This window comes from Macaca thibetana, chromosome 2 (assembly GCF_024542745.1).
Source record: "Macaca thibetana thibetana isolate TM-01 chromosome 2, ASM2454274v1, whole genome shotgun sequence".
NCBI lineage: Eukaryota > Metazoa > Chordata > Mammalia > Primates > Cercopithecidae > Macaca > Macaca thibetana.
In genome coordinates this window covers 112,116,488-112,131,247 of record NC_065579.1, presented here as the reverse complement: position 1 = coordinate 112,131,247, position 14,760 = coordinate 112,116,488, and the positions used below count along the sequence as shown (strand labels likewise).

The following is a 14,760-nucleotide window of genomic DNA, read 5'->3' as shown; positions in this document are numbered from 1 at the left end:
ACAGGAGCCTAAAAGGGCAAAGAGTGAATTTAACCTAAGGAGTAATGTCAAAGAACTAACTGGGGAAAAAAAAAATGCTTTAAGTATATACACCATCAATATTTTTAACAACTTGAAATCACAGATAAAATATTTTATCAATTTCCCACTAGTATGAAAAGTAATATAGAAGGAAATGAACACGTGCTTTAAATATACAATCTGGCTTTCTATACATGTTCACATTACGTGTCTTAAATACAACTTGTCAAGTAAAAGGCTTTCTCACAAACACCAGCACCCCTTAATGACCTTTATACTTCTGTCAAGAAAAAACTTCTGTTAAAATGAACATACAAACAAACAAAAAATAAAAGAATGTATGACCTGCCATTCTCCCAAAAGCTGAGGCTAGGATCTTTGTGGTCATGTTTAGATGTGTGGAGGAAAAAAGAAGAAACAATCTTGGTGGTCAAATTCAGCAGGCTCTTCACAATGACTTTCTTGCAATGTCCTTGGAACATGCCATATATCATCCCTGCTTCTTCCTCCCACCCAAAACTCCTTTCCCAGACTGACTCTAACTACAATCTATCCCCTAATCCCACTTCCTTTTTTTTAAGATGGGTCTCACTATGTCACCCAGGCTAGAGCAATCATAGTGCACTATAGCCTTGAACTCCTGGCCTAAGTGATCCTCCTGTCTCATCCTCCCAAGTAGGTGGGGCTACAGACCTGATGCACCCCTGGCAAATACAAATTTTTGAACTTTTTTTTTTTTTAGAGACAAATTATTGCTATGATGCCCAGGCTGGAGTGCAGTGAATTTTCACAGGTGCAATCTGGGCATACTACAGCCTTAAACTCCTAGCCTCAAGCACTCTTCCAGACTCAGCCTCCCAAGTCGCTGAGATTACAGGCATTTGCCACTGTTTCTGGCCATTCTTCCTCTTTTTAAAAGTCCTAAGGTCTAGTTTAAATTGCATTCTTCCATGAAACTGTTTCATCCATTAAACTTTCCCTAAAATCTTCAGTTCACATAGGACCTTGCTCTTTGCCGAAGTCCTAATGTGCAAGTTAATTTAATACTCTTATCTTTTTTTCTTTTCTGGCATTTAATCATTTTCATTCCTACTGTTAACCTGGTCTATGCTTTCACATCATATCTAAAGTATTACAAAGCCTTAGAATAGCACAGTGGTTATGAGCTTGAGTTTAAATCTCAATTCTACCATTTAATAGCTTTGTGAACTTGACCAAGATCTCTCTGTGCCTCAATTTCCCCACAAGTTAATGTGGAAAAAACAAGCACCTCAAAGAGTTACTTGAGGATTAAATAAGTTAACATGTAAAGCACTTAGAACAGGGCCCAGTATACAGTTAGTACAAGAGTGTTAGTTAAGCTGTTACTCATTTTTCCTTGTTCCAGGCAACTCTACATACGCTACTGTATCACTATTGTATCACTCTTTTTTTTTTTGAGACGGAGTCTCGCTCTGTTGCCCAGGCTGGAATGCAAAGATGCAATCTCTGCTCACTGCAACCTCTCCTTCCTGGGTTCAAGTGATTATCCTGCCTCAGCCTCCCAAGTAGCTGGGATTACAGGTTCATGCCACCACACTTGGCTAGTTTTTGTATTTTTAGTAAAGATGGGGTTTCACCATGTTGGCCAGGCTGGTCTCAAACTCCTGACCTCAGGTGATCCATCCACCTCGGCCTCCCAAAGTGCTGGGATTACAGGCGTGGGCCACTGCACCAGGCCCACTCTTTATTAAATAGGGGTTTGGTATGTCAGTGCTCTGCTCAGAACTCTCCTAGGCCTTCCATAACCCAAGGGTCTACATCCTTAGCTTGGTAAACAAGGCACTTCACAACCTGGCACCACACTATCCAGTCAGCTTCATTTATTCAACAACTACTTTATACAAGATAGTAGGAAAACGTTCCTGTCTTCCAGAGTGTGAAAATTAATTACAAAGACGAGGCACAAATAAGAACATCACACAGAACAGATGTTCACCCTTGGCTACTCTTCAAAGAACTCTCTAATCCAACAAAGTGAGTTTCCTCAGCATTTGGAAAATGCAAAGCTCATTCAAAATTATCTGCTTTTGTTTTATTCCACCTCATCCCCACAAAAAAATAAAAACAACAACAAAAACACCTTTTCTTATCTACCCACCCCTAATTTTAAAGTCAAATGTCATCACTCTTTTGCCATTGAAACTTATATAATATCACCTATCTCAACTATTTTCAAAGTGCACAGTCACCTTCTCTATCCAGTGTAAAAGTTCCTAAAAAGAAGAAATAAATTCTTACCAGTTTGTGTCATTTTCTCCCCCTCTACCACTATGTCCTTCACTCAAACAAATCATGATAGAACAGGTGCTCAAAAAGATACACTAGGCCAGGCGCGGTGGCTCACACCTGTAATCCTAACACTTTGGGAGGCCAAGGCGAGTGGATTGCCTAAGCTCAGGAGTTCGAGACCAGCTTATGCAACATGGTGAAACTCCGTCTCTACTAAAATACAAAAAAGTAGCTGGGCATGGTGGTGTGTGCCTATAATCCCAGCTACTCAGGAGGCTGAGACAGGAGAACTGCTTGAACCCAGGAGGCAGAGGTTGCAGTGAGCCGAGATCACACCATTGCACTCCAGCCTGAGTGACAGAGCGAGACTCCATCTCAAAAAAAAAAAAAAATGCACTAAGTTTAAATTAAAAGTGAGACTAGAAGTAGACAACTACTACCACTAGTAAGTAAACTTCAATGAGACTGGAACTAGACTGCTATGTCAACCACTAGCATGTCACCAGTACCCCAAAGCCTCAAATCAAATAGGGCCATCCAAATCACAAGAGAAGAGTCCACTCACTATCCCTTCTACGTAACCACTATATGGGTAGATTTGCTTGCTCAATGGTGCCTTGAATCAACAGAGGGATTGATAACCATTCTAGGCTGGGCACTGTGGCTCAGGCTTGTAATCCTAGCACTTTGGGAGGCCGAGGCGGGTGGATCACCTGAGGTCAGGAGTTCAAGACCAGCGTGGCCAAATGGTGAAACCCTGTCTCTACTAAAAATACAAAAAATTAGCCGGGCATGGTGGCTCATGTCTGTAATCCCAGCTACGCGGGAAGTTGAGGCAGGAGAATCACTTGAACACAGGAGGGAGAGGTCGTGGTGAGCCGAGATTGCGCCACTGCACTCCAGCCTGGGAGATAGGGCAAGACTCTGACTCAAAAAAAAAAAAAAACATTCTACTATCTGCCATCTAATTTGAAGAGCGTGACTTCCAAAAAGGATGGAGGATAATATATAGGGCCAGCATCCAAGCAAGGCAATATCCAACTGCTACATTACTGAGAAGATGATTTGGGAAAGATTATGAAACTGCCTTGTGCCAAACCTGTCACCCTTCAACATGCAGATTTAAGTATTATACAATAAGATATTCCATGAGCTTAGCATTAAAAAGTGTCACTTAGATTTCCACCTGCCTACATTTTGCAGATATTCTAAAATGAACATGTATCATTTGAATAATCATAAAGTTTCAAGTGTTTATTATTTCTTCCAACTTTTTTTTTTTTTTTTTTGAGATGGAGTCGCGCTCTGTCACCCAGACTGGAGTGCAGTGGCGCGATCTTGGCTCACTGCAACCTCCACCTCCCAGGTTCAAGCAATTCTCCTGCCTCAGCCTTACCAAGTAGCTGGGATTACAGGCACATGCTACCACGCCCAGCTAATTTTTTGTATTTTTCATAGAGACGGGATTTCACCGTGTTAGCCAGGATGATCTCAATCTCCCAACCTCGTGATCCGTCCACCTCAGCCTCCCCAAGTGCTGGATTACAGGCATGAGCCACCATGCCCGACCTATTTCTTCCAACTTTTAAAGAGCCTCCCATAATGGACAATGCAGAATGCATCAGTCACCACAAAGTGAAAGTCATCCAAAGCACATATTACCCCAATTTTCGACCTCCCAGTTAAATTGCCAATTTGCACAAAGTTATCAACTACATCAGTTTCAATTTAAAAAATTTCATCTGGCCAAGCGCAGTGGCTCATGCCTGTAATCCTAGCACTTTGGGAGGCCGAGGCAAGTGGATCACCTGGGGTCAGGAGTTTGAGACCAGCCTGGCCAACATGGTGAAACCCTGTCTCCACCAAAAACACAAAAATTAGCTGGGCCTGGTGATGAATGCCTGTAATCCCAGCTGCTTGAGAAGCTGAGGCAGAAGAATCCCTTGAATCCAGAAGGCATAGGTTGCAATAAGTCGAGACTGCACCACTGCACTCCAGCCTGGGCAACAGAGCCACATATCAAAAAAAAAAAAAAAAATTCTTCTATATATGCTATCACATTAAAGAAAATAATTTCTCATTACCTTCCTAAGACTCCATAGCACTATAGCAAATTGCAAAGTGTTGTCTAAATAGTTCCCTCTTCCCCACTAAACACCCTCTCTGGTAAGTACTGGGTGCTTAGTAAGAGCCAGGGACAGGGTGCTAAGTGATTTATATAATTACCTCAATTCTCAAACCAATAATAGGTACCATTATCATCCCCAGATGTTTTGGGAAAAAAAAAAAAAAAAAAAAACCTGGCTGGGCGCGGTGGCTCATACCTATAATCCCAGCACTTTGGGAGGCCGAGGTGGGTGGATCACCTGAGGTTGGGAGTTCAAGACCAGCCTGACCAACATGGAGAAACCCTGTCTCTACTAAAAATACAAAATTAGCCAGGCGTGGTGGCACATGCCTGTAATCCCAGCTACTCGGGAAGCTGAGGCAGGAGAATCACTTGAACCCAGGAGGGAGAGGTTGTAGTGAGTCAAGATCGCATCATTGCACTCCAGCCTGGGCAACAAGAGCAAAACTCCTTGCCTGAAGGGATTCTTTCTTTCTTTTTTTTTTTTTTAAGAGACAGGGTCTTGCTTTAATGCCCAGGCTGGAGTGCAGTGGCATAATCCCAGTACTGAAACTTCGAACTCCTGGGCTCAAGCAACCCTCGTGCCTCGGCATCCCGAGTAGCTGGGACTACAGACAATGCACATTTCATACAAGAACTATTTGGTCATGCTGTGGGTTTTCTTTGGAACTGTGTCCCTCACAGTGTCTGGCACATAATAGATGCTCAAATAAAACCTACTATCTGTCCAAACCAAAACTTTAAATAGTTAATTCCTAAAGCAATTCAATGACATGGTAAGATCTGACAGAGTATCTGCTGTAACTAGATTAAGTGGTATAATAATCAATAATTACATCTATATCTAAAGTAGTGGTCTCATAGCCTGCGTGTTATTTTAGCTAATAAAGCAGAAGAGGGAAAAAAGTGAAAATGGTAGAAATAAGCCATATCTACCCTTCAAAGATAAGTTTTTCTGAAGAACAAATTTCATGGCCAGGCACGTTGGCCGCACTTTGGGAGGCCGAGGGGGGTGGATCACTTGAGGTCAGGCATTCAAGACCACCCTGGCCAACGTGGTGAAACCCAGTATACTAAGAATATAAAAATTAGCTGGGCATGATGGTACATGCCTGTAATTCCAGCTACCCAGGAGGCTAAGACACGAGAATTGCTTGAACCCAGGAGGCAGAGGTTGCAGTGAACTGAGGTTGCGCCACTGCACTCTAGCCTGAGTAACAGAGTAGGACTCCATCTCAAAAAAAAAAAAAAAAGAACAAATATTAACATGTCATCTCAATTCATGAAACAGTCACTATTGATCTATTCTTAGTTATCTCAAAATAACCTATTGTGAGAGTTTTATTACGGCCATGGAAAGCACTGTGCATGAAATCAGTATTTTTCAAATAAGTAAAACAAAAAATGAGAGTTCCCTTTGAGTGTTTAATCAAAGTGCGTTTGCAGAGTATGTACCGTGAGCAAACCTGTTGTCTAATTAGTTTAGACCTGTTGCCCAAGAACATAAAATGGCAAAAATGTAAAAGCTGGTTGAGTTAAGGCACTACTTAGTAGTAAACTGATATTTAAATTCAACTGCTGGAAAAATGAGCTCTATGAATATTCATTTTAAAGAATTATGAGGGCCAGGTGCGGTGGCTCACGCCTGTAATCCCAGCACTTTGGGAGGCTGAGGCAGGCGAATCAACTGAGGTCAGGAGTTCGAGACCGCCTGGCCAACACGGTGAAACCCTGTCTCTATTAAAAATACAAAAGTAGCCGGGCGTGGTGGCATGTACCTGTAATCCCAGTTACTTGGGAGGCTGAGGCAGGAGAATCACTTGAACCTGGGAGGCAGAGGTTGCAGTGAGCTGAGATAGCACCACTGCACTCCAGCCTGGGTGACAAGAGCAAAAATCTGTCTCAAAAAAAATTAGGCACCCTACGTTCAGCTTGGGGGTAGGGAGGAAGGGTCTGCTCCACAGGTAAATGACGATCTGGTGTTATACAGAAAAGTTAACATATTCTTCAGTTCTCATCCTACACTCCTACACGTAGAATAAAGTATAGATATTATGCAGCACACAGCACTTGGACAATCTTTTCCTCCTTTCTTCAAAAAATAATTTACAAAATAATTCCTTAAATCAGTAGCTGCCGAAGTATCATTTTTTTCTCTTCCTTTTAAGGTTCAGGTTTCTTTCATTTCAAAACATATTCTTGAAGACTTAAGTTCTTCCTTTAAGAAAGATTTAATTATTTAACTCAGAAAGAAGGGGCAAAAAGTCAGGAGGTGAAACCTGAGACAGTCCTATTAGTCTTACATAACTTAAAGTTGGAACTGATTCAGTAGCTCAGCTAAAAACCTGAGGTTTAGGCACAAAGATGAGCTCTTTAGTATACTATCCATAAACATAAATAAACAGTTTTTAAAAATGGAAAGGATCTTAATTTCTTTCATTTCTTAAAAGCACATACGTGTATAGTAACTTACGATACTAACATAAAAATACTAAATTGATTACGCTTAAAATGAAAAGCACTGAATTCATCCCATCACATTTAAGTAATGCTATAATTGACAGAATAGGGTATAATTTCAGAAAATAAGTTTATTTCCTAACACTAACTTTTGAATAGCACCTCTGTAAGAATGCACTAAGTACTTAATAAGTGCTGCAGGGAACATCAAAAAGTGATTTTCAAACGCAGTATGTGTATGTTCTCCAACTTGTAAAAAACACTCTGAAAATATATAAAGTTACAATTGTTCATGCTTAATTAAATTAGCTTTGATTATTGCAAATTATTCCTTCAAGAGCAAGTATGTATCAAACCTTTCAAAAATCTTAGGTTTATACCAGCAATTGTCCTTACTAGAAAGGTCCTGATCTGAACTCACCTAAAGCTATGTGTTAACTACATTTCACTACTAAGACACTTGAGCCCTGGGATAATAATGGCCACAGATTCCCCGAATTGCTCTGACAACTCCTGCTTGCTTAATAAAGCGCTGAACTGTGAATTTACCTTTCCAAGCAGACTGAAAGCAAGACGCCAAGTTTCACTATCTAGTTTGGTATTTCACTGGGAATGACCCCGTTATCAAGATGCCATAGACTTCCTGAGGCTTTTAATTACAATACCTTCTCTGTTTTCCATTCAACCACCTCAATCAAATTTCCACTAGAACCAGGCACACAAACAGTTGTTTCGTGGCTTTGCGCAAAGCCTCTTCTGGATGCAAACCCTGGGATCCTGCATACATTAGGCCTCTCAGAAAGGGCAAAGCGGGGAAAACAAGTTTGTTAAACAATGCCGCTGGACAATGTGGTGACATTACCTTGCCCGTCTTGTGATCAAACCAGACGAGAGCGTGGTTCCTTGACAGCACTTTGCAATCAAAAGTGGCATTATTCTGCGCTGGTCGACAGCGGGCCACTGAGCGGCCGATTTTGATGGGCTCGTCCAGGTAGACATGACGCTCCTGAAACGGGTGCGAGTTCGGGCGGCAAGTGAAGATGGCCAAGGCTGACGGCATCGAGGATAGACTGGGGGTGTCTCTCCTACCAGGAACAAAGAGGAGTTCCTCTGGATCCGGACTGCCCTTCACAAGCCTATCCCCCTATCCCACCCAAAATTTTAAATTAACACAAACTGCACATTGTCTAAGCATAACCAGTGAACATCAACTCTTCACTTGGGTGGGAAGACAAGCCAGCGCAAGCCCCATCACCTCCTTTAAAACCCAGCAGCGCCCTGGTCACAAAAAGTCCCCAACTGGCAGCTTTCAGTCCATCTTCTTCTCTGGGAAGAAAAGGCTCAAACATCGGGCAGCTTCCGCCAAGAAAACTCCTGGAACACAGTTTGGGGACTGGAGGTATCCAAGCAGATGAGTCACACGCCAATTCTTGTGTTGGGTTTGAGATCGCGGCCGCTTTTCCCCCTCGGTGGCGGAAACGTTGCAGCACTGCAGCATGAAGGAAGGGTCGGTTCGGCGCGGCCAGGAAAGTCCTTTTGGGCCGAAGGAAGGTGTGGCCGGGCACCTCTGGGCAGTCACCGCCCGTCCTTGCCCGCAGTGTAGAGGCTCTAGACGGCCGGCGGGACAGTCTGCATCGCCCCTGCTGCGCGGAGGCCGCCCCGGGAAGGGGGACGCGGTCCCCGGCCTGGCACGATCCGAGGCGGCGGTGGCTGAGGTCCTCCGCGCGAGGCGTGGAGGCCGGCAGGGCGCGGGCAGTAGCCGAGTCGGGACTCCCGGGCACCTGGTGAGCGTCCCCGCGACCAGGGCGGGGACCCGGCTCCGCAGGCCGGTGCTGACCGAACGAGGCGCGACACCGGGAGGCGCGGGTTCCCAGGCGGCAGGAAGTTGGTCCCCGGACGCCTGGGCTCCTGTCCGCCGCTCAGCACATGGGCCGCCTCCCCTCAGGGTCGCCCCCGCGAGGGTCGCATCTCAGGGACGGCAGCCGCAGCTCCCGGCGGACGAGAAGGTGGGGGAGGGAGACTGGCCCGGAGGTTGGGGAGAGGCCTGGAGGCCCCGGGCTGGGTCCGCCGCAGCCTCCACCGATCGCGGCCGATGGGGCAAGCTCAAGCTGCGCCCGACGAGGCAGGAAACTTTCCGACCTGGTGGGGAAAATATCAAAACAAACGGCCGTCAGGCGCCTCAGCCCGCCAGCCTCAGCCCTCGGCTCCTCCAGCCAGACCCCCGCCAGCCCCCACCGCTAGACACGACCTCCGCCGACCTCTCCGCAAGGAGGCTGCGAAGATTTGGAGCCAGGACGCCACGACGAGTGCTACCTCCTTAGCCGCCACCGCCGCCTCAGCTTACCTTGCCAGCGCCGGCCGCCATAGTGACTCTGACTGAAACCTACCCGGTGCACCGCCACGGGAACGCGCACCCTTCAAGGGCCCTCCTACCCCCTCTCCCGCGCCGTAGTCCAGGAATGTCACGTGAACGAAGCCACGGAAGCCGTGTTGGTAGAGGGCAGAAAAAAGGGCAAGCTAATTTTTAACAGGCCTCCAGGCGCCATCTTAGTTAAGGGCTGGAAGCTTCAAACCTCGGGACAACCTTAACGACCATTTTGGTTAAGGGAAAGAACAATTTGCGCGGTAGAAGGTTTTCTAAACAAACAGTACCACTTTCTTATTTTATCTACTTAGCAAGGAGGTGCCAACTTTTACTAAATTTTATTCTCTTTAATTCTCGATGAAAATACTAGCGAGCAAAAGAATAGACCCAGCCAAAGGGGATGGTCATCAGCAGCCATCTTAGCTGTGGGCAACACAGTCACCCGCAGCTGTCTTAAGTGTGAGCAGTCAAATTCCCTCAAGTCTTAGGATTTGTGCACCTAACAGAAGGACCATCCTCCCCTCTGCTAAACTCGTTGTGTTTTCTTCCCGGAAAAACAAAAAAATCTTAGTTCCCGCATTCCGTTTCGAATGACAGTCCTCACTGAACCTATTAATGTGCCCCAGGACTCCCGCGCGGATTTTTCGACAGAAGGAGGGTTCAGAAAGTTTAAAATCATGTTTCTTCCAAAGAGAGATTGAACAATTTCCAAAGTGAAGAAAGAGGGTATTTCCCCCACTTACAATATCAAGATGAGGAGTCATTGGTCTAAAGAACAAAGATTTTGCAAGAGCTAAATGAAAACTCAAGAAAAAATAGTGAGAAGGAGTCTTACTCATTTCGATTCAAAGGTGACTTCATTCTTCAGATTCCTGCAATAACAGGCTCCACCGCAGTGTGACCTTAAGCAAGTTTCTAAACTTTTTCAAGCCTCTTTTTTCTCATGGATGACATGTTAATAATAGTTAATTCACGTGGTGTGGTGAGACTTCAAAGTGTTAATCCATGTTGTTCAATAAAGAGTAGCAATTACGCCGGGCGCGGTGGCTCACGCCTGTAATCCCAGCACTTTGGGGGGCTGAGGCAGGTGGATCACTTGAGGTTGGGAGTTCGAGACCATCCTGACCAACATGGAGAAACCCTGTCTCTACTAAAAATACGTAATTAGCCGAGTGTGGTGGCGCATGCCTGTAATCCCAGCTACTCGGGAGGCTGAGGCAGGAGAATCGCTTGAACCTGGGAGGCGGAGGTTGCAGTGAGCGAACATCCTGCCATTGCAGTCCAGCCTGGGCAACAAGAGTGAAACTCTGTCTCTCCAAAAAAAAAAAAAAAAAAAAAAAAAAAGAGTAGCAATTATTCATTTCAATACTTATATATAGACAGTTTGGCTGTGTCCTAGGTTTTTGCTGGGCCCTGGGGGCACATAAGTGAACCAAACTTCAATTCCTGCCTTCTGAGAGCATAATGGTATTGTGGGTTAGAGATGGGGGTAGAGAGTGACAAACGTAAAATTGATGTAATCAGGGCTAAGATAGAGGCAGGCACTAGCTGCCTAAGGGGTCAGGGATGGTCTGGGAGAAGTGACTGAACTGAATGAAGGAAGATAAGAAAACCACAATAAATATGGTATTCGCTGAATGGTTTCATGAATTTCCACGAACACGGATAGCAAGGAAAGGAAAGAGCCTACTTGAAACAGTGCACCAATGTGCCGGCACGTAATAGTGGATAAATAAGTATTTGGTGCATGAATGAAAATTACATACTGTTACTCATTATTAGAGGATAAAGTAGGCAGGGCACAAAGTGAGTCTGGAAAGAAGAGGCATTATATTATCAAGACGTTATATTCGTTTCTCAGGCTCTTCATCAATTCAACAAATATGTGTCAAGCTACTACTGTGTTCCAGGTATGCTATTCAAAATAAGGATATGTTGGAAAGCTTTCTTATGAGAGGGTGAAAAGTTTCCACTTCTGGTAACTTGTAGGCTGCTATGGAATAAAATAAGATAGGACCCTCCTCAGATCCCTAATGAGTTTTTCTGCATGAATAGCAAGTCATTTATGCATTCTTTCATACATTCATTATATAAATATTTGATAGAACATCTACTGCAAAATAGATATTTTGAAAGGTCCTGGAAATACAATAATGAAGAAACAAAAGGACTCCCTCAAGTTGCTCATTTTAGGTGATGACACAGAAAGATCCTTACTGTAATGGAGTATGTCAAGAGTAATGGAAGCATGGCAGAGTAGTTTAAACTGAAACTTGAAAAGAGTAGGCCAGCTAGTCTGATGCTAGTGGGATAAAGAAATTTTAAGCCAAAAAACAATCCCAACAAAAGTCCAGAGACTTGAGAGAACAGGACTTTAAGGGAACTGCAAGTAGGCTTGTATCACCAGAGCGTTAGAGATAAGGGAAAGCAGGAGGAGGAAGAGTGACACAAGTGTGGTTTCAGTTGCTGAAGGACTTGTAGGCAATGCACCAGACTTCGGAACATTTCCATCTTCCTCCTAGAAGGTCAAAGAGAAGTAATGAAAATCAAGGTGTTGGAATCAGACATGGCATACTTAAATGGTAAATTATTAGCTTCTGTAAATTTCGGCTTCCTTATTTGAAAAAAAGCATATATCTACTGCATTTGACTAGACTTTTCTTTTTTTATAAAAAAAGGCCGGGGTGGGGGGTGGGGTGGAAGGAAAAAAGTAGGTAATACCTTACAGAGTCTTCTTAGGATTAAATAAAATAGTGGAATACAAAATGCCAACCATGATGGCTGAGAAATAGTAGACACTCAGAAAATGTTAATATTTATCATTATTGCTCACAGAAAGAATTCCCTCAGCCTTCCCTGTAGTAAGGATCAAGTTGTTTTATCTCTAGTTTGTATATAGAGAAACTTAATCATACATATGGAAACAAAAAAAGTCTGTTTATATTCAGTTCTACTATAATATCTCTTAAAATTAATGTTAAGCAGAATGGACTTTCTTCTACAAGAAAAGCTGGGACTACTATAACATGTCAGGATAAAGAATCTTACCAAGCCACACAGGGTGCTAGAAATGCCAAAATGGCATTGAAGGCGTTCTTCACCCACTGGTATTCAGCAGGCACAGAAAAGGCTTAATTTAAGAAATCTCATACATGAGATACTTTGAATTCTAAGTCATGTGGGTGTTCCTCTCTATGATTCTGTATCCACACACAATTTTTATTAAATAAAAAGCATGTCATGTTTTGAGAAATTGGGGATGGCAATGTTTCCTGATTTTGTAGTTCTCTCCCTTTTTAAGTTTTTGCCTTTTTATAGTCTGATGAGTATTGCCACTGCTATGATCCAAGCCACTTTTCAATCTTCTGAAAGCAAAAAGAGACTTGTAAAATTATCATCCTAGTACCATCAAAGACGGGCAATTATTAGCATTTCTAATGTGTAGGAGACAACTCTGTAAACTCAACTAATATGCATCCCTCTCTAATTGATAATGATCTAATTGGACTTTAACCAATGACATACACATGGGATATAATAAATTATGGAACACTTGCGTAACTGTTTCAGCAGAGTATCTGGATTGCAAATATAGGTAAGCAAACTAATTAAGAGAAAGCTGGGAGTACTCAAAGCCCAAAATTGAGAGTATATAACATTTTTAATGGCACACACTGGCTTATTACAACTGAAGTTAGATCCTCTTCCCACTAAGGAAAGCTCTCTTCATCAGGGAGTTTCTAATGAGTGGAAATACCCTGTCATTTCCCAGGTGCCCAGGGTGGAGTGGCCCAGACATTCCAGAGGCACTGCTCACATGTTTTTGGCTTCCTGGTCATTCAGGAAATAAAAAGAAATAACTACCTGAAGACAAATGAAGACATTTAAGTTCATTTAGCAACCTTTTTCTGTGAATATAAAAAGAGGGAATCACAATATTATAACTCCAGAAAGAATCATAGACAACAGGCCGGGCGCGGTGGCTCAAGCCTGTAATCCCAGCACTTTGGGAGGCCCAGACGGGCGGATCACGAGGTCAGGAGATCGAGACCATCCTGGCTAACACGGTGAAACCCCGTCTCTACTAAAAAATACAAAAAACTAGCCGGGCGCAGTGGCGGGCGCCTGTAGTCCCAGGTACTCGGGAGGCTGAGGCAGGAGAATGGCGTGAACCCGGGAGGCGGAGCTTGCAGTGAGCTGAGATCCGGCCACTGCACTCCAGCCTGCGCGGCAGAGCGAGACTCCGTCTCAAAAAAAAAAAAAAAGAAAAACATTAAGAATCTTAATATTTGATTGAGTGACTGAAAGTAAGTCACCATGCTAGATCCAAAGTACATGCTGGGGTTTTTTCTTTCTAAAAATTATCTGTATTATTTAGTTTTGTTTAGTTTTGTTTTGACAATATCTTGCTCTGTCACCTAGGCTGGAGTGCAATGGCACGATCACGGCCCACTGTAGCCTCAACCTCCCCGGCCCAAGCAATCTTTCCATCTCAGCCTCCTTAGTAGTTGGGTTCACAGGCTTGTGCCATCGCCATATCCAGCTAATTTATTTTTTGTTTATTAATTTTTTTTCTGTATACCTCAGATCCACTATGTTGCTTAGGCTGGTCTCAAACTCGTGGGCTCAAGTGATCCTCCTGTCCGGCCTCCCATAGTGCTGGGATTACAGGCATGAGCCACCATGCCGGCCCTGACTGATTTTTTTTGATTGATGAAAGAAACACATGTTCATTGTATATATTCAGGTAAGCAAAAATAAAGAAAGTAAAAGTCCTCTCTAAGCCCATCACAAATACTTAGTCTAATGCTACTGTTAACAATTTGTTAGCTCTATTCTTCCAGATGCTATTCTAAGCCACATGAGGCATGCCCTTTTAAAAATACCACATTTATTAGAAACGGGAAGGTCAACACTAAGGGCCTTATTCTTAAAAGTGATAAATAATTTATATCAATAGCAAAAGGCTGTATTGGGGCAGGAGGAAGAGGAAGGGAAGAAATTATGCTATTTTTCGTCACTCTTATGTAAGTCCCCTTTTGATTACTTGAAGTATCCCCTTGTTTTTTATAACTAATTTAAGAATGTTACTTGGAATGTAGCAAATGCTTAAGAGTAAAGGGGTTGGGTCAGAAAGCCCCATGAGGCATTTTCTTTCTGAATTTTTATTGGTATATCTGGATTTGTTTCCAAATAACTTAATTACCAAGTAAAATATCAGAAACTCTATATATGATGACTTTGCTCATCAAATAATTTATAACATATATATATTATAATTCCCTGCAAGTGTTGCACATGAAAATATATTTTAAGTACATATTTTATTCTAAGAAAACTATGATATTTTGGCCTGGTATGGTGGCTCACACCTGTAATCCCAGCATTTTGGAAGGCCAAGTCGGGAGGATCACCTGAGGTCAGGAGTTGAAGACCAGACTGGCCAACATGGTGAAGTCTTGTCTCTACTAAAAATACAAAATTTATCCAGGTGTGGTAGCATGCGCCTGTGATT

At 43.3% G+C, this 14,760-nt stretch overlaps 1 protein-coding gene across 32 annotated transcripts in view; it reads right to left on the bottom strand.

Annotated features, from left to right (window-relative positions):
* SLMAP (sarcolemma associated protein) overlaps window positions 1-8,031 on the bottom strand; it is a 180,224-nt gene extending 172,193 nt beyond the window's left edge. For all 32 annotated transcript variants that reach the window (XM_050781118.1, XM_050781137.1, XM_050781126.1 and 29 more), the window contains exon 1: window positions 7,743-8,031. In XM_050781118.1, coding sequence (XP_050637075.1) covers window positions 7,743-7,940 — 198 coding nt within the window. In that variant the 5' untranslated portion in view covers window positions 7,941-8,031. The remainder of the gene's footprint in view (window positions 1-7,742) is intronic.
* Between the last annotated feature and the right edge of the window lie 6,729 nt (window positions 8,032-14,760).